Genomic DNA, 25,880 nt, shown 5'->3' on the forward strand with positions numbered 1-25,880 from the left:
GATATGTCAGCCTTTTTATTTAATGAAAACAATTAGAGACTCTTCTAAAATTCTCTTGCTATGGGTATCAAGTGTAGATCAATGAGAAAAAAACACATTTATAAGGACGGTAGCATCAGGCTGCAAAATAAAATTGAAAAAGGCGAAATTTGGAAATCCACTGTTAAATAAATGTCTTAATGATATAAAAATCTTGTTTCAACATGTCAAAAACCTGAGATTCCCATGAAGATGTTATTTCACTTTAACCAGACTAAAGAGCATCAGGAAACCAGACGGCAACTGTTCAGGTGAGACACTACTCAGAACCAGACTGAATCTGTAACATCTTGTTTTATTGTTGCCTTCGAATAGAAATGTAACGTCACAGAGAAAACAAAGAATTAATTTTTACAAGTCAATTTTAAGTAAGCAGTTGTAGACGCACAATACACACAAGAACCATTTCACATCTCAATAAAGACAAACAAATCAGGTGATTTGTGAATTCATTTCATCTTATACAACTAAAAGCAGTGGTTCTTAAACTTTAAAGCACACATAAGATATAAGTACATTTGTTCTTACAGTAACCAAAGATAAACGCTATCACTATTGAATACAGTATACTCTAATATTATTCAATAAATTGAGTAATTGGTAGTAAACTATGAAGGCACAACTTTTTTCAGAGCAAAATATATTTGCAACAACCTTTAATTTCTATGATTCTCTGTCATCTATGCCACATTTCGTAGGAGTCCTGTCATGAATTGTACCTGTGCTGCCACATATTCAATCATACTTGGAATGAATCCGCTCGTTGCTGAATCCGTTCTTGGTGTAAAAAACTCTTTATTACATGTGACAGTTTGCCGGTCCACGTCCTATTCGTGCTCGTCTCGATCTGTGTGACTGGCATGAGATTACAGTGAGCGTAGATAGAAAAAACTAATGAAATCAAAAAATGTTCTATAAAATCAAATAACAAAAGCAGACATACGTTCTTCTTGTTGGTCTCCAGAAAGGTTTGGTGGAGATGTCAACATTGCCCACAACAAAAATCCAACAATCAGGACTGCAAGAATTATCGGTGCTACAATCGATCGAGAATCTCTAGGGACCTCCTGTTGTCTGCGTTTAGCATCTGCATGAAGACAGATGTTATCAAGAAGAGGAAGAACAGAAAGAAGATTTACACTGATTCATTAAATGTAAAAATCTACGACCAAATGTTGTTTTAGCAGGAAAACCCAAATATTCTCTGCACAAACTGTGTTATGATCAGTATCAGTCAACAATAAGATAAAGCTTAATGACCAAGAAGTAATGTCACCGTTTACAGTGATTGAGTGGCTACTCAAATATTTAAGTAAAAGTACCAATAAAACAATAATGCAAAGTGTATAATTTTTGTTTGATCTTAACTCAAAATACTGTAAACTTTTTTAACCCAGTGATTCCCAACCTAGAGTCAAATGATTAATGAGAGAGAAACACAATCTCATACACTAATTGGAATGAATAGATTTTTCTAGTTTTTCCTAGTTTTAAAAAAACAAAAACATCAAAATACTATATATATGTATATACATATATATATATATACATATATGTATGTACATGTATATATATGTAATGGCCAGAAAGACCGGTCAGGCTGAAATGTTGGAGTGTGGATGTGTTTCTGGCTTCCTGTTGGATGTTTCAGCAGAGACAGATCAATGTGTCAGAAAAGTCCTTTCTTGCAGTTTGTTTTGATTTCTACATGTACAACATTTTGACCACTATGATCATTTTTGTTTGTTAACATGTCATTTCTACTCATTGCCCTGCTGTTCCCTGTATTTCCTGTGTTTACAGTATTTGTGGTATTTGCTTGCAGTATTTGTAGCTGCACAGTAACAAAGCCAGTCAATTCCCTCTTTGATTAAATTACTTGTTAGGCTGTTTGTCCATCTTTGTGGTGTCAGATGTCAGCAAAATATGAAATGAGTTTGGCAGAGAAGTGATGGCTGATGTGCAGACACACAAACAGACTCATTCCCAGCTACAATGGTGGTAGGAGCTCAATTATTTGGTTAAATTCCAATTTGTCACACATTGGATCGTATTTCTTGTAGCTAACACAGTCACAATTTACAGACCAGCTTCTTAGCTAAGTTTCAACAAGTAGCTGTTTTCACACGTTTTTTTCTTTTGGTTGCAATTAGAGATTAAAGATTATAAAGATAAATTGTTCCTGGACCTCTGAGATAAAGCCTTTTTTCACTGGATGCTGTAACCATGGTAACAGTTACATGATGTTGTCCTACCCTCAGCAGGTGTTTCTCCAAACCTCAGTGCGCTGAAAGACTCCTCACTGCTCTCGCCATCTTTGTTCTGGACCACATTTAAGCCCACAAATATTCCTGTGGGGGAAATGTGAGATAGTTAATAACGTCCACTGATTATTTCTTTGTTTCTTTTATAAGTTGTACTAGTTCTAGTTACCAGTGTCCAGAAAGATCCATCTCATCATCTTCTTGTCATAATCGGCACTGAGCTCACACAAGTAGTTTCCTGCGTCTTCTGCTGTGATGGTGGAAACATGAAGATTAACTCGTCCTTCTGTCATAGCTTCTCTGTCCAGCTGAATCCGTCCTGCAAACTGTTGATCCTGAGACCCTAGGATCTCAACACCGTTTATCATCTGATACCAAATTTTAGGAGGTTCTGACAGGAAAACACAAACAAGGCTGGCGAGAGACAAGTCACTGCTTATGTTACTGTCCCAACTGATGGTGATGTTGTTTCTCTCCTGTGTCTCATGGAAATCAGCAGATGACCCTTGAGAGGAGAAGAGGAAACAGAGACACAAGACACACATGTCAGCCTAAAACATGATTTTATTATTAAATATGTAACTGAACTGACGCAGTGATTTGGATTCCTCAAGTTGTTCACAGAGAGTCAAATTTACTGAAACCAATAGTTGTTTATTGATTAGTTGGAACATAATAATTCATCGATTTTAATAACTAATAATTTCTATCTCAAGCTTCTCGTGCTGTATATCAACACTTTTTGCGTGTAGTTAATAATATCAGCACTGTATTGACTCCAATTGGGATCATTTTTGGCTGTGAAAAGTGCTGATAGAAGATTTTCAAAGATAGAATTTGTCAATAGACAAACAAAAAGAAAATAATTAACATATTCAATAAGAAACAAGTAAGATTTGCAGCCCTACTCACCACAGGTCAGGCTGAGGAGCAGTATTATCCAGATCATCTTCTCTCTGCGAGACAAAATATATACACACTCTCTGACCACGTTATTAGGTACAACTGTACAACAGCACTGCAGTACAACCCCACCACACACTGTGACCTCAGTAATGTACACATGGTAAAATGATCACTTTTCTGACAGTTTCAATTCATAAACTGAGAAATTAAAAATTAAATAAAAGGAGAATAAAAGCCGATCTGCGGGACAGGATTGGATTAGAGTGTACCGGAGTACCTAATGAAGTGGCCAGTGAGTGATTGTATAAATAAAATTGAGTTGAAAGATCACCTTTATACTGAATTTAGTGAAGTTAATCATTAGGGATGCTGGTTTCTATTGAGGTGTGCAGTACTTCAAAAACAAATTCACAAAGTCAGACAAGCATACAGGTGTAGCCAGGTGGTAAATTTAATACATCATTTTCCACTTGAACCTAAATATATTTCAAAGCAGCTAGCATGATAGCTTGTGTGTTCTTTGTTTTCTTTTTAAAACATAGTACTGAAAAAAAAAAGTGTATTTTGAGGGAGCGGCCAGAATGTCACTTGTAATTTATGTCTTGGATCAGAAGAGGGCAGTGCTGGGTAGGACAACCACTGTGTGTTTCCTAAAGTCCCATTTTGAGTGGGAGACACTGGGTTTATCTTCAAATCAACGAAATAAAAATACATAACTCACAATTATACTAAATAAAAATAATCTACATTAAGCAAATATGTAATTTAAATCAAAAGGTCAGTTGTGTTTTGTTTTTTGTTTTTTGTTTTTTGTTTTTTTTCCCTTCGGCTTATCTCGTGAGTTCAGGGTCGCCACGGCGGATCATTGTCCGCATGTTGATTTTGTACAGTTTCTTTACAGCGGATGCCCTTCAGGATGCAAGTAGACAATATGCCAGATGCATATAATCATTTTGTGGGTTAGGGTTGCCAAGTCATTTGGTTTTGTGCTTTGTGCCAGGTCCTCTGTGCTTTGTTATCACGTTTGCTTTCTGTTTCCTTTTTACTTATGTTTTGTTGCCACAGCTCAAGGCTGCGGAAACAATTCTGTACTGTGGGCCTATAAATCCTCTCAGGCTACTTAATATTTTCTGTTTAGCATTACATAAATCAAATGGTAATGGTAATAAATCAAATGCTGAGGCAGATCAGGTGCATGTTAATTACCAGTTACTTCCAGTGTTTCAGTTCGCAGTTAGTCAGTTTGTGACTCTAATTTTTGGGGGAATTGCATCATTTAACCTGAGGTTTTGTTCAAACGTGGCCTATTCAAACTTAATTCACAGTAACTGTGGTTTCATATTGTCTCAGTGTGTGTTCAATAAAGTTCATAGACTAGTTGTGAAGCAACCGAATCCTACCTGTTGGTCTCTTAATAATACCAGTAAGCATACATTCCTCCCCAGTAAACGTATTGATCAAACCAAATGGCTGAGGACATTTTTTCTGTTGACCAGTTGCCTGAGTTCATTGTAGTCAGATGATCTGAAAATTAAAACGCAGCCGTTTAAATAAAAATAAAAAGCATTAAAACAAAAACAACAACATTAGTTCTTTACACGATGGCAGGAGCACAGGACAGCCAAAAATGTCTTTGACTGTTGTTAGTGTCAGAAGGTGGTGATTTTTTGCAATTAGCAGAAAATGACAATAGACAATGATAGACAATATTCATATAAGACAATATATACATATAAGACAATAAGACATATAAGACAATATTCCCACCTGGTATCAAGTAATAACGCAAAGAGCTCTATACTTATTAAAGGAAAGAGAATCACAAGGGGGTAGAAGTGATATCAACCACTTTGCAACTTTCAATTCCCGTTCATTTTTTAACAGATCTTAATTATATTCACAGTTGCTATTATGTTCTCTATAATAACATCTCTGTGTTTGCACTTTCACTGTATAGAAATGTCATTTTCAGGAGATTAGGTTGATATTTTCTTCTTTTTACAATCCACAGGTTGTTGATTTTGCTTTTTTGTTTGAAGCTTTAAATATTTTCTTCTGCATAAATACTATGAAGAAATTATGTGTCTTGGTTACAGGAATAAACTAGGAAGCACTTTGACCTACGCAGTTTCAGACCCTGTAAGTGTCAGTGCATCGCGTAAAATTCAAAAACAGGAACTTTATCAATAATAAAACACTTCACAAAAATGTTACTTTACTTACTTATTTGAAGACAAGGAAGCAAGACCAGGACAAGAAAGTCCAGTGTATCAGTGTAGTTTGTATCACTGAGTTACTTATCTTTGGCTGGACAGTTGAAGTGCAGCTCAAGAGATCGGTGCTCACGAGGAAAAACCCAACTGACTGTATAAGTGAAACACAGTAGCTTCACCTAACAGTTGAGCTGCACAAAGTGAAAATGAAAGTCAAGAGCAGCCTACAAATTACATCAGGCCTGCAAGGTGGTAAACAATGCTATTTCTAGTACGGATGCCTTCAGGGGACCTATATTATCTGTGGGATATTTTGAGACATAAATCATTTCAAACTTTTTGAGCTTCACTTAGTTGTGTTAGATCATCAGTCTGCACCAGTACCTTTAGATGAAAACAAGCTGTGTTATGTTTCTCCATGGTTTTAACCACACTTGACTTCTACATCAACTTTATTCAACTAGATTTGTTCACCTGTTCCCAGGGGGATATTTCACGGATCGCTGATTTACTGTAGTGAGAGTTGACGGTTTTACCCAACATGAAAGTACGTAAACAACTTTCATTTCCAGCACTGATGCACTAAAGAGTTGCTCCCACTTCTTAAACATTCACAGCCTGCTGGAGACTGTTGAGTATGTCTGGACGATTCACTTGCAAACATGTGACCAGGTTATAAGCCGAGAAAATCATATCTCATTGAAACATTGAATCTTTCATATATAATCCGGTCCAAGAGCATTTGACCTGTAAGGCCAATTCAGATGACTGGCAATTCGGGACCACAGACTGCAGTGTACTTCTATCTGAAGGAACAAGGAAACTGGAGAGGAGAGAGTATAAATAGCATGAGACCAGCAAACACAAAGCCATATATAACACATTAAAATACATATCATTAAGCTAGTAATCTAATTTTCGCTAACAAGGGAAACGACAAATTTTTTCACCAGTGTTTTTGCCAAAACATACTTTAACTAATATTTACAGGATTCGGGCCACTATAGAGCAATTTTTTAAAAAAGGAATTAGACTCAAATATACACACTCACTGATATTCAAACAGCATAGAAACAATAATAATAATGCAACCGCAAGGGGGCAAAAGCCAGTGTCTTTTTGTGCCAGTCCCAAGTCTGGATAAATGCAGAGGGTTGTGGCAGGAAGGGCATCCGACGTAAAACACATGCCAAATCAAACATGCGAATCGTGACAAAGGCTTCCATACCGGATCGGTCGGGGCCCGGGTTAACAACGACCGCCACCGGTGCTGTTGACCTACAGGGTACCGGTGGAAATTGGACTACTGTTGGTCGAAGACGAAGAAGAAGAGGAGGAAGGTGTGTTCGTAGGCAGAGAGAGAAGAGGAAAGCTAAGAATGTAGGACTGACAGTAGGGACTTTGAATGTTGGTACTATGACAGGGAAGGCTAGGGAGTTGATCGACATGATGCAGAGAAGGAAGGTGGACATACTGTGTGTCCAGGAGACCAGGTGGAAAGGTAGCAAGGCTAGAAGCTTAGGAGCAGGGTTCAAGTTGTTTTACCATGGGTCAGATAGGAAGAGAAATGGAGTAGGAGTTATATTGAAAGAGGATTTTGTGAGGAATGTTCTAGAGGTGAAAAGAGTATCAGACAGGTTGATGAGCCTGAAGCTGGAAGTTGAAGGGGTGATGTTCAATGTTGTGAGTGGTTATGCCCCACAGGTAGGATGTGAGTTAGAAGAGAAGGAGAAATTCTGGAGTGAGTTAGATGAAGTGATGCAGAGCATCCCCAGAGGTGAGAGAGTTGTCATTGGTGCAGATTTCAATGGGCATGTAGGTGAAGGGAACAGAGGTGATGAGACTGTTATGGGCAGGTTTGGTGTTCAGGACAGGAACGCAGAAGGTCAGATGGTGGTTGACTTTGCAAAGAGAATGGAAATGGCTGTAGTAAACACTTTCTTTCAGAAGAGGCAGGAACATAGGGTGACGTACAAGAGCGGAGGGAGAAGCACTCAGGTAGACTACATCTTATGTAGACGTTGTAATCTGAAAAAGATCAGTGACTGTAAAGCATTGGTAGGGGAGAGTGTAGCCAGACAACACAGGATGGTGGTGTGCAAAATGATGCTGGTGGTGAGGAAGATAAGGAGGACTAAGGCAGAGCAGAGGACGAAGTGGTGGAAGTTGAAAAAGGAAGAATGTCGTTTAGTTTTCAGGGAGGAGCTGAGACAGACTCTGGGTGGTTTGGAGGTGCTTCCAGATGACTGGACTACTACAGCTAATTTGATCAGGGAGACAGGTAGGAGGGTACTCGGTGTGTCATCTGGAAAGAGGAAAGCGGACAAGGAGACTTGGTGGTGGAACGAGGCAGTTCAGGAGTGTATACAGAGAAAGAGGTTAGCTAAGAAGAAGTGGGACACTGAGAGGACTGAAGAGAGTAGACAGGAGTACAGGGAGATACAGCGTAAGGTGAAGATAGAGGTGGCAAAGGCCAAACAAAGAGCATATGAGGACTTGTATGCTAGGTTGGACACTAAAGAGGGAGAGGTGGATTTGTACAGGTTGGCCAGACAAAGAGATAGAGATGGAAAGGATGTGCAGCAGGTTAGGGTGATTAAAGATAAGGATGGAAATGTATTGACAGGTGCCAGTAGTGTGATGGGAAGATGGAAGGAGTACTTTGAAGAGTTGATGAACGAGGAAAATGAAAGGGAACGAAGAGTAGAAGAGGTGACTGTTGTGAAGCAGGAAGTAGCAAAGATTAGTAAGAGTGAAGTGAGGAGGACATTGAAGAGGATGAAGAGTGGAAAGGCAGTTGGTCCTGATGACATACCTGTGGAGGTATGGAAGTGTCTAGGAGAGGTGGCAGTAGAGTTTTTGACTAGTTTGTTTAACAAGATCTTGGAGAGTGAGAGGATGCCAGAGGACTGGAGGAAAAGTGTACTGGTACCAATTTTTAAGAACAAGGGAGATGTGCAGAGCTGTGGCAACTACAGAGGAATAAAGCTGATGAGTCACACAATGAAGTTGTGGGAAAGAGTAGTGGAAGCTCGGCTAAGGGCAGAGGTGAACATTTGTGAGCAGCAATATGGTTTCATGCCTAGAAAGAGTACAACAGATGCAGTATTTGCTTTGAGGACGCTGATGGAGAAGTACAGAGAGGGTCATAGGGAGTTGCATTGTGTCTTCGTAGATTTAGAAAAAGCGTATGACAGGGTGCCGAGAGAGGAGCTGTGGTATTGTATGAGGACGTCTGGAGTGGCAGAGAAGTATGTTAGAGTGGTGCAGGACATGTATGAGAGCTGTAAGACAGTGGTGAGGTGTGCTGTAGGTGTGACAGAGGAGTTCAAGGTGGAGGTGGGTCTGCATCAAGGATCGGCTTTGAGCCCCTTCTTGTTTGCTCTGGTGATGGACAGACTGACAGATGAGGTTAGACAAGAATCTCCATGGACTATGATGTTTGCAGATGACATTGTTATTTGTAGTGAGAGCAGGGAGCAGGTGGAGGAAAATCTAGAGAGGTGGAGGTCTGCTCTGGAAAACAGAGGAATGAAGCTTAGCCGCAGCAAGACAGAATACATGTGTGTGAATGAGAGGGACCCAGGTGGAACGGTGAGGTTACAGGGAGCAGAGGTGAAGAAGGTGCAGGACTTTAAGTATTTAGGGTCAACGGTTCAGAGCAACGGTGAGTGTGGAAAAGAGGTGAAGAGGCGAGTGCAGGCAGGTTGGAACGGGTGGAGAAAAGTGTCAGGTGTGTTGTGTGATAAAAGAGTATCAGCGAGAATGAAAGGAAAGGTGTTCAAGACGGTGGTGAGACCAGCAATGTTGTTCGGCTTAGAGACTGTTGCACTGAAGAAAAGACAGGAAGCAGAGCTGGAGGTAGCAGAGCTTAAGATGTTGAGGTTCTCTTTGGGAGTGACGAGGATGGACAGGATCAGGAATGAGTACATCAGAGGGACAGCTCATGTTAGATGTTTTGGAGATAAAGTCAGAGAGGCCAGATTGAGGTGGTTTGGACATGTTCAGAGGAGAAACTGTGAATATATCGGTAGAAGGATGCTGAGGTTGGAGCTGCCAGGCAGGAGGTCTAGAGGAAGACCAAAGAGGAGATTTATGGATGTAGTGAGGGAGGACATGAAGTTAGTTGGTGTGAGTGAAGAGGATGCAGAGGACAGAGTTAGATGGAGGCACATGATTTGCTGTGGCGACCCCTGAAAGGGAGCAGCCGAAAGGAAAAGAAGAAGATAGAAACAATAATAATAATAATTCATTTTATTTATAAAGCACTTTTTTTTTACATTTGTTAACAAATCTCAAAGTGCTACACAGGTGGATTAAAACCAAGAATAAAACATAATAAAACATGTAAAGCATAAAACATACGCGTCATATAAAACATAAAATAACACATCATTAAAGAAAAAGTATTGATCACTTTAAAATGTTTATCTGAACAGAAAAGTCTTTAACTGTTTTATTGAAACAGTCCACAGTCTGTGGTGCCCTCAGGTTCTCGGGCAGAGCGTTCCAGAGCCGTGGAGCAGCTGCTGAGAAGGCTCGGCCCCCCATTGTCTGGAGTTTGGATCTGCTGGGAGGTAGAGTAAATTGTAAATGGTCTGCACTTATATAGCGCTTTTCTACCTATTGGCAATCAAAGCACTTTACACTGCTTCTTATTCACCCAATCACACTCACAATCACACACACACACATACACATACACAGATGGGGGAGCTGCTATGCAGCTGGCCAACGTTCACCGGGAGCAACTAAGTTGTCGCCGTAGAGGTGATAAGTGTTGATGGAACGAAGGTGTTTTGTTGTAGATTGCAATGTGAGGAGACAGACTTTGTAATCAGTGCGAAGGTGGATGGGGAGCCAGTGAAGTGTCCAAAGAACAGGAGTGATGTGTTCGTGTTTCTGCACCCTCATAAGAATCCTGGTGGCACTATTTTGAACATATTGGAGTTTTTGAAGGCTCCTGCCGGAGATTCCAATGAGAAATGCATTGCAGTAGTCCAGCCTGGAGGGGACAAAGGCGTGGACCGGCCTTTCAGCGTCACAGAGGGAGAGGGAGAGGGAGGGGCGGAGATTGTCTATGTTTCTGAGATGAAAAAATACAATTTTACAGAGGTGTTGGCAGGTTGTTAACACAGTTGGAGAGGGTAATGGTGTGACCAGAAACGAGATACAATTAATGTGTGAGGAATGATGGGTGGTGCCAACTACAAGTGCTTCGGTTTTGGTGCTGTTCAGCTGAAGGACGTTCTCTGTCATCCACGCCTTAATGTCCTCCAGGCAACAGGTGAGAGTTGACGGAAAGTGTTGTTGGGGTTGGGCTCAGTTTGACGTAGAGCTGAGTATCATCAGCACAGCAGTGGATAGAGACTCCATGCTTGCCAATGACATGGCCCAGTGGGAGCATATAGATGTTATAATCGGTTGGCCCAACAACCAACCCCTGTGGCACCCCACAGGTGACCAAGTGTGACTGAGATTTTGCATCCTCTAGGGCCACATACTCAGCTCTACTTGTGAGATAGGAACGGTATGCTGCAGACGATGGAGGAGAATTTTGTAGTCAACTGTATCAAAAGCGGCAGTGAAATCCAGAAGAATGAGTAGAGATGGGAAGCCTTGGTCAGCAGCCATTAGGAGGTCGTTAGTGACCCTGACCCTGTCTCTGTGCTGTGGGAGGGGCGGAAGCCGGATTGAAATTTTTCGAACAGATTGTGTCTTTTGAGGTGATCCTGGAGCTGGGCTAAGACAGCTTTTTCCAAGACCTTTGATAGGAATGGAAGATTGGAGATTGGATAGTTTTCCATGACTTCAGGATCCAGGGAGGGTTTTTTTAAATGTGGTGTAATTATTGGGGTTTTCAGTGATGTTGGGACTGTGTCACTCTGGAGGGAGTAATTAATGATGCTGGTGATGAGTTGGCTTATGTTTGAGACATTAGCTTTTACCAAGGGAGTGGGGAGAGGGTCCAGGGTGCACGTTGAGGGTTTCAGATTTCTCAGATTCCTGAACCGGATACAGCGCAGTGGGTTGGAAAACAGTGTATATGAAGGGAAGTCCACTGAAATTATTTTGTGGTCCAAGACACCCAGGTCGTATACTTGGAGGTTAGAAATGGGGATAGAGTCAGTAATGACTAAGTCGAGGATGTGGCCCCTACTATGGGTGGGGACCTCAATTTTCTGCTTCAGGTTTAAGCAGTCCAGCGGTTCTAAGAACTCAGCAGCAGAATTGTTAGAAGGTGTGTACACATGGATGTTAAGGTCTCCGAGTATCAACACGTTGGGTGATGATTTACAGAAAGTTGAAAGAAGGTCATACATTTCTGTGATGAAACCCGGGTGTTGCTTTGGTGGCCGGTAAATAAAAAATATTACTATAGAGAGTTGATGTTTACATTTAATTGCCAAATATTCAGGTAGACAGTTTAAGAAGAGGGAGGGGTGACAGTTTCAGATCTTCACGGGGCAGGACTCATTCAAAACTGAGTAGGCCTCAGGTTTATGCCAGGTCTCAGTCAGGCAGACGATATTAGTTGGATCAAACAGGATTTATTTGATAGGGGCTGGACATTAAAGAGTTCAAGTTTAGTGTTTGGCGTAGTATTTCTTTTGGTCGGAGGACGAAGAACTCTGGGGTCCACCCCAGGATTCCGGAAGTCCTCTCCAGGAATTCCATTTCGCCCGGTCTGTGGCTTCGCAGTGTTTTTCAATCTCCATGGTGACGGTGTTCGGATGACGTAATCGAGCCGTCAGGGAGCGAAATTCTGACCACAATGAAGGAATGGATCTCCCGGTTCTGGTGTATACGCACCCCCAGCCGGATCCTCTATGGACGTAGCGGTGTCGACGGAGGAGTCCTAGTTGTTCAACGACTCCAATGTCCGATGGGAGGCCGTGGTTTTTGGGCTCCAGCACCTGCGATGGTGAACACTGGAGCATGAGCCCAGGTGGATTTGGTACGGTCCCCGCGTAAAAAGGTAACCGTAGTCCATGTGCGGGCGACTGGGCAGCCGCAGCGAACGCCGAGGGAGACCGCAACATACATTGACAGACAACAACCAAGAATCATACGAAATAAAACTAGGCAAATATGTAATTTCATCACAAAGAAATACTAAAAATAAAAAAACAAAGAGCTCCTGTAGAGTGAGCTGTGTAAAGTTGACAATGTGTCAGAGACATAGGAGTGTTTAGTTTACACCCCGGGGTCATGTTGTGGGTCATGGTTGACAAACACAATCGCTGGGTTTTGAGTTTGGTGTTTTGTCGCCCGTCCCCTGTGTTCGTTGCCACGTTTGCTATCTGTTTCCTTTTTAGTCATGCTTTTTTGCTTCAGCCTAAAGCTGCACACACACAAAAAAAAAATTCTGTAAGGTGTGTCAGTTAATCCTACCAGGCTACTTAAGATTTTCTTTTCAGTATTAATATTTTCTCAGTTTCAAATAAATAAAAGTAATAAATTCGATGCTGTGGCAGCAGAAATTGACATGCACCTGGCATGTTTATTTCCAGTTAATTAGTTAGTTAAGTTAACTCCAGAGTTTCAGTCCTCAGTTTGTCATGAGTCTAGTTTGTTGAGAAAATGCATCATTTCACCCCTCAGGTTTTGTTCGAACATGACCTATTTAAACTTAATTCACACTTAATTTCCACCGGTTGTTGACCTTTTGTTTGAAGGTTTAAATCTTTTCTTCAGCACAAATATTAAGAAAGAAATATGTTATTTGTCTTGATTACACATGTCTGTTTCTATAAAAAGTATCAATAACAAAGAAAGTTTAACTTTATTTATGAGAAGACTATTGGCCATGTCTCGGTTACAGTGACAAACTATGAAAATGTTTGAGCTTTGCAATTTCAGGACCTGCAACCATCTGTGCAGAGCATGCGGTGCAGAGCACACACACAGGAACTAACACAGGAACTGTGTTAACAATAAAACACAAAGGAAATGGAATATTTTACTTACACAATTGGCGACAAGTGAGCTATCTGTGTTTATGTCGCTGAGTTTTTTATCTTTAATATTACAGTCAAAACTGTAGTTATGTGGCAAAATTTAAAGAAACATGATCTAAAGTAAGATACCAGCTGAGCTACAGAAAGTGAAAATAAAAATAAAGAGCATCCACTACATTCTAACAGGTCTTTTAAGTGGCAAAGAAGACTATTCCTGTTTCCCTATTTCTGATTCTTTCAGGGGACAGATATTATCATTGGAATATTTAATGACCAAAAAAATCCCCTTTAAGCTTTTTGAGCTCCATTCTGTTGTGTTAACATCATCAGTCTGCACCAGTACCTTCACATGAACACAAGTTGTGTTATGTTTCTCCATAGCTTCAATCTAACTGGGTATATTAACAGACTAAGAATGAAACAAAATTATTTATATCACTGAGTTCCTGGAAAACTGTCCCTTAACAGTACTCTTACTGAGACTTTGACATTTAGTTCTCTCTCATGTACATCCCAAAGTGCCAACTTTAGTCCTGCAACTAGTTTAATAATGTTTAGCAGACATGTTGAACAGCTCTGCTGATTCTTCTGTGTTGTGGTTTAAGTCCCATGACTGATGTAATGATGGAATATCTTAACCAACCTTAAAAACAAACACGTTGCATCAGCTCAGAAAAAAAAAAACATCTCAAGACTGTGCTGCTGGCTTCACTGTGTTTACTGTGCCACATCCTGTTTTGCTGAGGGGAATATAGGCCACTTCCTCCAATTTGCTCTGCTTGAGCAAAGAGCAGCAGAGCTACTATACATAGTTTTGTGATGTACAGGTTATTTACACAGCAAAAGTCCCTGTGGGGCAGAGAGGGAAAAAGAGGAAGAGTAGAGATGTGATGTAGAGTTAACTGGCATTAGGACCCTGAATATGTACCCTGAATTTCAGCTTTGCTCCTTGTCCTAATTATAAAATGCTGAGGAATAAAGTCTTTAACAATTCAGTCTGATCTCATGTGTTGATCCATTTAGAAATTCCTGAGTTATCTGAGAATTGACACAGCAGATTTGACTGAAACAGAACAGACTCGTACGCCACAAGTAAAGTGATCTGAGTTATAAATAGGTGGACAACTCTGTCTGTGGAGGTATGTGATTAATATAATGAGTAAAAATGAAACTGAAAGTCACTTCTTGTGGCTACACCCTCTGATACCACCTGATTTCAAAAAATTCACCAGCTGCAACATTAAAGTAATTGAAAACTATAATTTAATCATATAAAATCTAATATTATCAAAATATGTGGTTATGCATAAGTAGTATTTTTATTTTTGGTTGCTTAATAGTTGTTTTTTAAATTTACTTAAGTAAGATTTAAAATGCAGGAACTTTACTAACCAGAGAGTATTTCTACACCTAGTTTTACTTAACTAAGTGACTGTTTACTGTAAAATACTGTGGCAATTACTTGGTATTGCGCATGGATTGATCTTTGCATACCAAAGTCACTAATATCATCAAACACTTCTAAGCTAATAAAACATTATAATAAAACATTTCCATATGCAACACACCCATAAAACATGCACAGTGATGATGGGAAACTCAAGTGAAACATTAACTGCAGAAAACCAGGAACTTGCAAATAGTCCACTCACTTTATCTGAAAACACTTTGGTAAATTTTACATAGGAAAAAAAGAAAGAAATGAATAAAACACTGCTCACATTCACACTGTGAACGCTCACCCTCAAACAACTCATGAGACAGAAATAGAACAGCTCAGAGAAGCTGTGGAAAAAGTACTTTCGGTTTTATTTTTACTTTTTTAAAAGTGTTGCTCGGTTGTGCATGTTGAGTTTAGTTTGAATCCAACTGTTGGGCAGTGAAATACTTTGTTTTTTCAGCAGAAAATGAAGAAACTCATGCAACACACAGACGTTCTGCTGGCTCATCTCCAGATAAGTAAGTACCACAATGTATGTTCACTGTTTATATCATGTTCAAACCAGCTCATAGTTTCGTTTTTTTGATGGAACATTTTTTTACATCAACCTATAACAAATCTCCCTCAGGGTTGGATCTGTTTAGACAGAAAAGCTTTCTGGATAAAGATGCTTAACTTTTTAAAGTGCTAAGACAGGAAGCACCTGAGCTTATGATGTTCTGGTCAGAAAAATGACACTTTAAAAACCATCAAGTCAAGCCACTTTTTATCTTTCATGCACCAATGACACTGTCGAGAAGTAATTTATGGAAGTGAACTGGAGGAGCCGGGGATTGAACCAACAACTGTGAGATTGCTGGACAACCGCTCTACCTTCCTGCGCGACAGTCGCCGTAGAGGTGATAAGTGTTGGTGCAACGAAGGTGTCTTGTTGTAGATTGCAATGTGAGGAGACAGACTTTGTAATCAATGCGAAGGTGGATGGGGAGCCAGTGAAGTGTCCAAAGAGCAGGAGTGATGTGTTTGTGTTTCTGAACCCTCATAAGAATCCTGGCGGCACTGTTTTGAACATATTGGAGCTTTTGAAGGCTCCTGCCGGAGATTCCAATGAGAAGTGCATTGCAGTAGTCCAGCCTGGAGGGGACAAAGGTGTGGACCAGCCTTTCAGCGTCACATAGGGAGGAGCATATAGATGTTGAAAGGGTTTGGCCCAAGAACCCACCCCTGTGGCACCCCACAGGTGACCAAGTGTGACTGAGATTTGATATCCCCTAGGGCCACATATTCAGCTCTATTTGTGAGATAGGAACCAAACCACCCAAAAGCAGTGCCAGAAAAACCAACGGTATGCTGCAGACGATGGAGGAGAATTTTGTAGTCAACTGTATCAAAAGCGGCAGTGAGATCCAGAAGAATGAGAAGAGATGGGAAGCCTTGGTCAGCAGCCATTAGGAGGTCGTTATTGACCCTGACCAGGGCTGTCTCTGTGCTGTGGGAGGGGCGGAAGCCGGATTGAAATTTTTCGAACAGATTGTGTCTTTTGAGGTGATCCTGGAGCTGGGCTAAGACAGCTTTTTCCAAGACCTTTGATAGGAATGGAAGATTGGAGATTGGATAGTTTTCCATGACTTCAGGATCCAGGGAGGGTTTTTTTAAATGTGGTGTAATTATTGCGGTTTTCAGTGATGTTGGGACTGTGCCACTCTGGAGGGAGCAATTAATGATGCTGGTGATGAGTTGGCTTATGTTTGAGACATTAGCTTTTACCAAGGGAGTGGGGGGTTTACGACAGACATTGAGGAGCAGATAGTTTTAACCTTAGTGGTGAAATGTGCTATGAAACTGTTGCACTGCTCCTCTGTGTGGTTACCACCAGTGTGGGTTTGAGATTTGAGTAGATGATTTATTATGGAAAAGAGTTGTTTTGAGTTCCCGGGGCTGTTATTGATTATATTTGAGCAGTATTGTGATCTGGCAGTGGCCAGTGCTTTGGAGTAGTTGTTTTGATGATCCTGGTAGGCAATTTTACGGACAGTTAAGTTGGTTGAGACAAAGCGACACTCAAGGGCCCGCACAGCTGTTTTCATCTGTCGGAATTCCCTTGTAAACCACAGTGCAGATGTGGAGAAAGTGACCACACGTGATCTAAGAGGAGCATGGGCCTCAACGATATTCAGGAGGCCGTTGTTATAGTACTAGTTCAGAGACTGAGGGGAGTTGTGGGACAATGGAGAGATTTTTGATGTCAGCGTTTAAGTAAGAGAGATTTATGTTTCTCAGATTCCTGAACCGGATACAACGCTGTGGGTTGGAAAACAGTGTATATGAAGGGAAGTCCACTGAAATTATTTTGTGGTCCAAGACACCCAGGTCGTATACTTGGAGGTTAGAAATGGGGATAGAGTCAGTAATGACTAAGTCGAGGATGTGGCCCCTACTATGGGTGGGGACATGAATTTTCTGCTTCAGGTTTAAGCAGTCCAGCAGTTCTAAGAACTCAGCAGCAGAGTATCAGCACGGTGGGTGATGATGTACAGAGAGTTTAAAGAAGTTCATACATTTCTGTGATGAAACCCGGGTGTTGCTTTGGTGGCCGGTAAATAAAAATTATTACTATAGAGAGTTCATGTTTACATTTAATTGCCAAACATTCAGGTAGACAGTTTAAGAAGAGGGAGGGGTGACAGTTTCAGATCTTCATGGTGGATTATGACTAGGCCGCCACCGCAGCCAGTGGTGGAGGCTTTTTCAAGGTAGGTATATCAGGGGGGGCAGGACTCATTCAAAACTGAGTAGGCCTCAGGTTTATGCCAGGTCTCAGTCAGGCAGATGATATCAGTTGGATTAAACAGGATTTATTTGATAGGGGTTGGACATTAAAGACTTCAAGTTTAGTGTTTGGTGTAGTATTTCTTTTGGTCGGAGGACGAGAACTCTGGGGTCCACCCCAGGATTCCGGAAGTCCTCTCCAGGAATTCCATTTTGCCCGGTCCGTGGCTTCGCAGTGTTTTCAATCTCCATGGTGACGGTGTTCGGATGACGTAATCGAGCCGTCGGGGAGCGAAATTCTGACCACAATGAAGGAATGGATCTCCCGGTTCTGGTGTAAACGCACCCCCAGCCGGATCCTCTATGGACGTAGCGGTGTCGACGGAGGAGTCCTAGTTGTTCAACGACTCCAATGTCCGATGGGAGGCCGTGGTTTTTGGGCTCCAGCACCTGCGATGGTGAACACTGGAGCATGAGCCCAGGTGGATTTGGTATGGTCCCCGCGTAAAAAGGTAACCGTAGTCCATGTGCGGGCGACTGGGCCGCCGCAGCGAACGCCGAGGGAGACCGCAACATACATTGACAGACAACAACCAAGAATAATACGAAATAAAACTAGGCAAATATGTAATTTCATCAAAAACAAATACTAAAAATAAAAAACAAAGAGCTCCTGTAGAGTCAGCTGTGTAAAGTTGAGAATGTGTCAGAGACATAGGAGTGTTTAGTTTACACCCCGGGGTCATGTTGTGGGTCATGGTTGACAAACACAATCGCTGGGTTTTGTGTTTGGTGTTTTGTCCCCAGTCCCCTGTGTTCGTTGCCACGTTTGCTATCTGTTTCCTTTTTAGTCATGCTTTGTTGCCACAGCCTAAAGCTGCACACACACACAAAAAAAATGCTGTAAGGTGTGTCAGTTAATCCTACCAGGCTACTTAAGATTTTCTTTTCAGTATTAATATTTTCTCGGTTTCAAATAAATAAAAGTAATAAATTTGATGCTGTGGCAGATCAGGTGCATGTCAATTTCCAGTTATTAGCAGTTAACTCCAGAGTTTCAGTCCTCAGTTTGTCATGAGTCTAGTTTGTTGAGAAAATGCATCATTTCACCCCTCAGGTTTTGTTCGAACATGACCTATTTAAACTTAATTCACACTTAATTTCCACCGGTTGTTGACCTTTTGTTTGAAGCTTTAAATCTTTTCTTCAGCACAAATGTTAACAAAGAAATATGTTATTTGTCTTGATTACACATGTCTGTTTCTATAAAAAGTATCAATAACAAAGAAAGTTTAACTTTATTTATGAGAAGACTATTGGCCATGTCTCGGTTACAGTGACAACCTATGAAAATGTTTGAGCTTTGCAATTTCAGGACCTGCAACCATCTGTGCATCACATAAGGTGCAGAGCACGTACACAGGAACTAACACAGGAACTGTGTTAACAATAAAACACAAAGGAAATGGAAAATTTTACATACACAGTTGGAGACAAGTGAGCTATCTGTGTTTATGTCGCTGAGTTTTTTATCTTTAATATTACAGTCAAAACTGTAGTTATGTGGCAAAATTTAAAGTAACATGATCTAAAGTAAGATACCAGCTGAGCTACAGAAAGTGAAAATAAAAGTAAAGAGCATCCACAACATTCTATCAGGTCTGTTAAGTGGCAAAGAAGACTACTCCTGTTTCCCTATTTCTGATTCTTTCAGGGCACAGATATTATCATTGGAATATTTAATGACCAAAAAAATCCCCTTTAAGCTTTTTGAGCTCCATTCTGTTGTGTTAACATCATCAGTCTGCACCAGTACCTTCACATGAACACAAGTTGTGTTATGTTTCTCCATAGCTTCGATCTAACTGGGTATATTAACAGACTAAGAATGAAACAAAGTTATTTATATCACTGAGTTCCTGGAAAACTGTCCCTTAACAGTACTCTTACTGAGACTCTGACTTTTAGTTCTCTCTCATGTACATCCCAAAGTGCCAACTTTAGTCCTGCAACCAGTTTAATAATGTTTAGCAGACATGTTGATTCTTCTGTGTTGTGGTTTAAGTCCCATGACTGATGTAATGATGGAATATCTTAACCAACCTTAAAAACAAACACTGGTTGCATCAGCTCAGACCTACTCATTTCATAAATGTGTGTCTCAGTGTTTTATGTTCTACTGGTTCACCTTGTTGTCTTTCTTATGTTTAATTTTTCATTGTGCTTTGGCAGTTTTATCCATATTTTACATTTATTTAGTTTTATTAGTTGTATTTTTTTTTTTGTTATCTCTCTGTGGTTCAATCATCAGTAGTACTGACAAATGTTTTTGCTCTCCACATAACTGCACCATTATCATTATTATTTATATGTTTTAATTTATTTCTTTTTTATTATTTCTGAAAACTTTGACCAGTGATGGATACTCTTTCCCTCCTGGTGACACTTCATCACTGCAACAACAACAGCTGAGTGTCAAACAGCAGAAGTGCCTTCTCTTTCTGTAACACCTCACAATAATTAACAACATTTAAAAAAAAAACATCTCAAGACTGTGCTGCTGGCTTCACTGTGTTTATTGTGCCACATCCTTTTTTGCTGAGGTGAATATAGGCCACTTCCTCCGATTTGCTCTGCTTGAGTAAAGAGCAGCAGAGCTACTATACATAGTTTTGTGATGTACAGGTTATTTACACAGCAAAAGTCCCTGTGGGGGAAAAAGAGGAAGAGTAGAGATGTGATGTAGAGTTAACTGGCATTAGGACCCTGAATATGTACCCTGAATTTCAGCGCTGCTCCTTGTCCTAATTATAAAATGCTGAGGAATAATGTCTTTAACAATTCAGTCTGATCTCATGTGTTGATCCATTTAGAAATTCCTGAGTTTACCTGAGAATTGACACAGCAGATTTGACTGAAACAGAACAAACTTGTGCGCCACATGTAAATTGATCTGAGTTATTGTATAAATAGGTGGACGACTCTGTCTGTGGAGGTATGTGATTAATATAATGAGTAAAAATGAAACTGAAAGTCTGGCAGTCACTTCCTGTGGCTACACCCTCTGATACCACCTGATTTCAAAAAATTCACCAGCTGCAACATTAAAGTAATTGAAAACTATAATCTAATCATATAAAATCTAATATTATCAAAATATGTGGTTATGCATAAGTAGTATTTTTATTTTTGGTTGCTTAATAGTTGTTTTTTAAATGTACTTAAGTAAGATTTAGAATGCAGGAACTTTACTAACCACAGAGTATTTCTACACCTAGTTTTACTTAACTAAGTGACTGTTTACTGTAAAATACTGTGGCAATTACCTGGTATTGCGCATGGATTGATCTTTGCATACCAAAGTCACTAATATCATCAAACACTTCTAAGCTAATAAAACATTATAATAAAACATGTCCATATGCAACACACACATAAAACATGCACAGTGATGATGGGAAACTCAAGTGAAACATTAACTGCAGAAAACCAGGAACTTGCAAATAGTCCACTCACTTTATCTGAAAACACTTTGGTAAATTTTACATAGGAAAAAAAGAAAGAAATGAATAAAACACTGCTCACATTCACACTGTGAACGCTCACCCTCAAACAACTCATGAGACAGAAATAGAACAGCTCAGAGAAGCTGTGGAAAAAGTACTTTCGGTTTTATTTTTACTTTTTTAAAAGTGTTGCTCGGTTGTGCATGTTGAGTTTAGTTTGAATCCAACTGTTGGGCAGTGAAATACTTTGTTTTTTCAGCAGAAAATGAAGAAGCTCATGCAACACACAGACGTTCTGCTGGCTCATCTCCAGATAAGTAAGTACCACAATGTATGTTCACTGTTTATATCATGTTCAAACCAGCTCATAGTTTCGTTTTTTTGATGGAACATTTTTTTACATCAACCTATAACAAATCTCCCTCAGGGTTGGATCTGTTTAGACAGAAAAGCTTTCTGGATAAAGATGCTTAACTTTTTAAAGTGCTAAGACAGGAAGCACCTGAGCTTATGATGTTCTGGTCAGAAAAATGACACTTTAAAAACCATCAAGTCAAGCCACTTTTTATCTTTCATGCACCACTGACACTGTCGAGAAGTAATTTATGGAAGTGAGACTTTAGTGACATTTTCCAACATGAATTGAAAGTATGTAAAAGACTGTTTGAGCTCCAGAAGTGATGCAATAAACCCAGACTGTCATTTGCAAAGAAAACTGTGTCTTCTCCCATTTTTCAGACCTTCAGGCACCTGCTGGGAAGGAATCGTTGAAAATGCCTGATGTAGGATTCACTTACAAACCTGTGACCAGGTACAGTTTGTTTGTAATATAGGTTATAAACTGCTATGCATGAACACTGAGATAATCATACAGTGGCAGGAAAAGGTTTCGTGGTTTTGGTGTGTAAATGGAACATGAACTTTGATCTAATCTTAAAGTCACAAATATTATCACACACAATAATTCTTAGCTTTCATGCCCTTATTGAAAACACCCATTCAACATACAAAGAGATCCTAACTGATGGAACCATTACGCTACTAAACGTCACCTGGAGTCCGGTGTTTGCAAACCTGGAGTCCAGTAAATCAAATCAGAATAGCGAGGTGGTTTAGAACTATGTCGACAAGCAGTATCAGCCAATGTGAATCATGTCTCCAAAAATAAAAAAAAGTTTGTTACAAGACCTGCGATCAGCTGTTATCGATTCACATGTAGCTGGAAAGAAATACAGAATAATTTCAAGGACTTTAGATATTCAACAGTCCACAGTCAAACATTATTGTGATTATGTGGGTACTGTGGCTACTCACCACACCTTGCTCCCTGCCAAGATCATTCCAAAAGTACAACACCTAACATGTTCAGTGACGTATGAAAGAATCTATAGTAACAGCTAAAGGCTTAAAGGATCAACTGGAAAAAACAAAATGGCACTGGCGCCATTTTGTCTCCATTGTAACAAACAGTATCTGTCATACTCTAGTCCTGCTCTGTGGAGGTTGTTGGTAATAGGACTGAATGTTGTTCGCAGTTCTCACAATGTTTCTGTCACTGGCTGTTGTTTTCCTTCGTACCAGTGGTTTCTTTCATTTCTAAGAAATGCAAACATGAATTGCCTAAGCTGTTCCATTACTATTGGAGGGAACTGTAGTTTACAATTGATCTCATGAACCTATTTTTTTTTATATATTATCTGAAGCGTCCTCATTTAATTGAACTGTTTGGTTTCTCACAGAGAGAAGGTGATCTGGATCCTTCTGTTCAGCATCCTCGTCTCCTCTGTCTTTGGTTTGTAAAGCTGCAACAAACTATGATTTTTATTGTGAATTCATAGCAAATTATGTCTCTGTATCACTTTCTTTCTCTCTCCTTGACAGGGATATTTGTTGTGAAATGGACTCGGACCTCATATCAGGAAGAGGAGAACAACAACATCACAATCAGATGGAACAGTCAGCTGAAAATGGATCCATCTGTCACCAGCCTTGTGTGTGCTTTGCAGTCGCAGCCCTTGAAGGTTTTGTATCAGATGAAAGACGGTGTTGAGGTCACAGAGTCTCAGCACGAGCAGTTTGCAGGGCGGGTTCAGTTGGACAGAGACACTTTGAGAGAAGGACAAATGAGGCTTCATCTGTCAACAGTTAGGACTGAAGACTCTGGAGATTACAAGTGTGATCTGGCTTCTAACTTTGACAAGAACAAAGGGAGATGGGAGCTCGAGGCAACTGGTAAGATCAAGAGGAAAACTACCAATGATGTGTTTTCTGCTGTAGTAACCTATAACACAGGTTTGTCTTACAGTACATTTTGTCCTGAATGTGTTGAAGAACTCTCGTGGAGACATCAGAGACATATCCTCAACTACTGCAGGTGAGTAATCGTGGTGAAGCTTTGCCACAGAAATACGTACAGGGTGTTTTGGTTATTACTTAATAAATATGATCTAAAAATCTAATTTTAAGGCACTAACCAATGTGTTTTTTTTTACAACTTACTAAATTCATAACTAAAAATGGAACATTATCTGTGATGGATTCACCATCTGAACCACATTTAAAATATGTGGGAATCAACAGAAATGAACACAGGGGTTTCGTGTCTTCGCCCAGGTCCTAAACAGTCGCCTGAAGAATCGCGGCAGGAGGTTATTTGGATCATAGCAACAGCAGCTCTGGCAACTGTAACGGTGGCAGCTGCAGTTTTATTTGTGGTTGCAATTGTTTTTCAGCTCCGCAAACCCAGTGGTATGTTTGCTTTTCCTATTGTTTTAAATGAAGCAGTCTTACACGTATGATTGCTGACTTACTTCTTACTTTTTTTTTTTTTGTCATAATAATTCGACAGACAAGAAGATCCTGAAGAATCCTATTTGACCCATTCATCTAAACACGTTCCGTCAACATCCAAAAATACTCCAGCTGTGAGTGGAGCACATCTGGCTGACTTCCACTCTCACACTCTCACTCTCGGAACATCACCTATTTACTCGAGAGGCAGAATCGCAGTCGCTGTCACAGCTTTTAATAAGATAATAACAAGTGGGTGTTTGTGGTGTCAGGAGACACAGATATATACACATTATATGCATTAGTGTGTCTTTTTTGTAATAGATTACTTTTCCTATTGTATTTTACAGAATTTTACAAATTCTGAACATTGTGAAGTTTTTTATTTTGCTTAACAAAATAACACTATCAGATTTGTCCTAATTATAGTCTGTGTATGACTTTTTTCTTACTTCAAACAAGTTTTAAGTTTATTCTAAAACTGCAGTAAAACTACTGTACTTAATAACTACAGTTGAAGACAATGCTTTTTCTTAAATTCCCTTTATAAAGCAAAAGAACAATCTAGTATGTTTATATTTTTCTGTTCAAGATTTTTTTTATGTGCTTTGCATTGTTTCTATTTTTTTTTTAGATTTAGTTTTTTAATGTTATTTTTCTTTTTCGAGGACCACTGCTCAGCACTTCACACGCAGTTTGTTGTCAGATATATGTCCTCACTGCCCCTTGGCTCATCATAAGCCACAATGTGACACAACCAGTGCAACTTCCTGACTGTGCCAACATCCAGGATATGTTGTGTTTGTCTTACGCATATGATTTACCCAAGTTTGTTTATTGCCCAATGTCATGATACCTTTTAAAAGGTATTTACCCTCTGACCTTTATTCAGAAATTGTGCAGATTCTATACTTTTAAACATATTTAATTAATGAATCAATATTTTCATTGTTTTCACTTTATATTGTGTAGATGGTCAAGTTGTTAACATGATTTAAAACTATGAATGATAAAAATGTATTCACTCTTTTTTTAAACACTCCATTATCTTTGTCCACATTTCATATGCTCTTTCTTCTGCTTTCATTATGAGATCTGTTCAACAATAAAACAATGTCCAAATCTTGCCGCAGAAACATTGTTGAATTAAAGCCTTAAGGACACAAAGAAAAGCTTGTGTAGATTTTTGTCAAAACTTCCTTGTTGGTAAAATGACTAAACAACTACAATATAACATACTCTGATCGGCCATAATTTCACCGTAAGTGCATCATCCTGACTTCAAAAATGTGTTATTGCTGTCTTACAAAATTACCATAAACTGAAGTGTTCATTTCTTACAGTATATACATTTCAGGGTATTCATTATACTGTAAAGTACATAACAAAACGAGGGTTTACCTAATTAAATAAGACAATTGTACAAGAACAGACTAAATGTAGACACATTTTTATTTTAAATATTAAGAGACCCCAACTTATATGAAGTAGAAAGAAAAATCTATAACTTACTGATACAAAACACTCTCTAAAACCAAGTTCATGGATTTATTTTGTGATTGTGATAATGAAAGTGTATCATGAATTTTACAAATGGGCTGAAGATGTTTTTTGTGTTCATGTAGAGAAAAACCACAGGGCGCAAATGTGTGAATGTGGAAACCACCATGTTTGCCTGTGTACTTATGTGTGAGTTTTCCTTCCTCAGTACGGCTGCTGTAACCTAGTTTGATCGTCCACCACAGGGTTTGTCACATTAGTTGTTACAGGAGTCACAGTTGTGTGTCAGTGCAGTTAAACTATCTGGTTTTCCCATTTGTTTTTTGTTGGAGGCAAAAGTAGAAATGTGTTTAACCAACCTCAAAACCTTTTCTTTTATTATTACACATCAATGTTTGGAACAGAAAGGGGCAAAAAAAATGTATTGATGGGAAATGTATTTACCTAAATTTTACACAAAAGGTAAAATGTCTTTCTCGCTGTCAGTGAAT

At 39.6% G+C, this 25,880-nt stretch overlaps 2 protein-coding genes across 7 annotated transcripts; one reads left to right on the plus strand and one right to left on the minus strand.

The window, feature by feature from the left end:
- Window positions 1-318: 318 nt before the first annotated feature.
- LOC137137792 (uncharacterized) lies at window positions 319-5,595 on the minus strand. Of its 2 annotated transcripts, none has more exons than XR_010915776.1 (7): window positions 5,433-5,595; window positions 4,610-4,733; window positions 3,216-3,259; window positions 2,473-2,808; window positions 2,318-2,390; window positions 983-1,126; window positions 319-894 (listed from the first exon to the last, which is right to left on the minus strand). XR_010915776.1 is itself a non-coding variant. In XM_067524450.1 (7 exons), the coding sequence occupies exons 3-7, from the start codon at window positions 3,250-3,252 to the stop codon at window positions 779-781; spliced, it is 729 nt and encodes a 242-aa protein (XP_067380551.1). In that variant the 5' UTR covers window positions 3,253-3,259; window positions 4,610-4,733; window positions 5,433-5,595; the 3' UTR covers window positions 319-778. The 2 variants fall into 2 exon arrangements, 1 of the variants encoding a protein (XP_067380551.1); XM_067524450.1 differs by having other exon boundaries at window positions 2,295-2,390.
- A 9,337-nt stretch (window positions 5,596-14,932) lies between these two features.
- Window positions 14,933-25,061, plus strand: LOC137136868 (uncharacterized). Of its 5 annotated transcripts, none has more exons than XM_067522627.1 (8): window positions 14,933-15,342; window positions 21,359-21,416; window positions 21,838-21,910; window positions 22,839-22,891; window positions 22,981-23,331; window positions 23,405-23,473; window positions 23,680-23,847; window positions 23,948-25,061. In XM_067522627.1, exons 2-8 carry the CDS (start codon window positions 21,365-21,367, stop codon window positions 23,974-23,976), a joined length of 795 nt encoding a protein of 264 aa, XP_067378728.1. In that variant the 5' UTR covers window positions 14,933-15,342; window positions 21,359-21,364; the 3' UTR covers window positions 23,977-25,061. The 5 variants fall into 5 exon arrangements, with proteins under 5 accessions (XP_067378728.1, XP_067378727.1, XP_067378729.1 ...); XM_067522626.1 differs by having other exon boundaries at window positions 21,362-21,416; XM_067522628.1 differs by lacking the exon at window positions 14,933-15,342 and adding an exon at window positions 15,378-18,105.
- Window positions 25,062-25,880: the final 819 nt, after the last annotated feature.

This window comes from Channa argus, chromosome 12 (genome assembly GCF_033026475.1).
Source record: "Channa argus isolate prfri chromosome 12, Channa argus male v1.0, whole genome shotgun sequence".
NCBI lineage: Eukaryota > Metazoa > Chordata > Actinopteri > Anabantiformes > Channidae > Channa > Channa argus.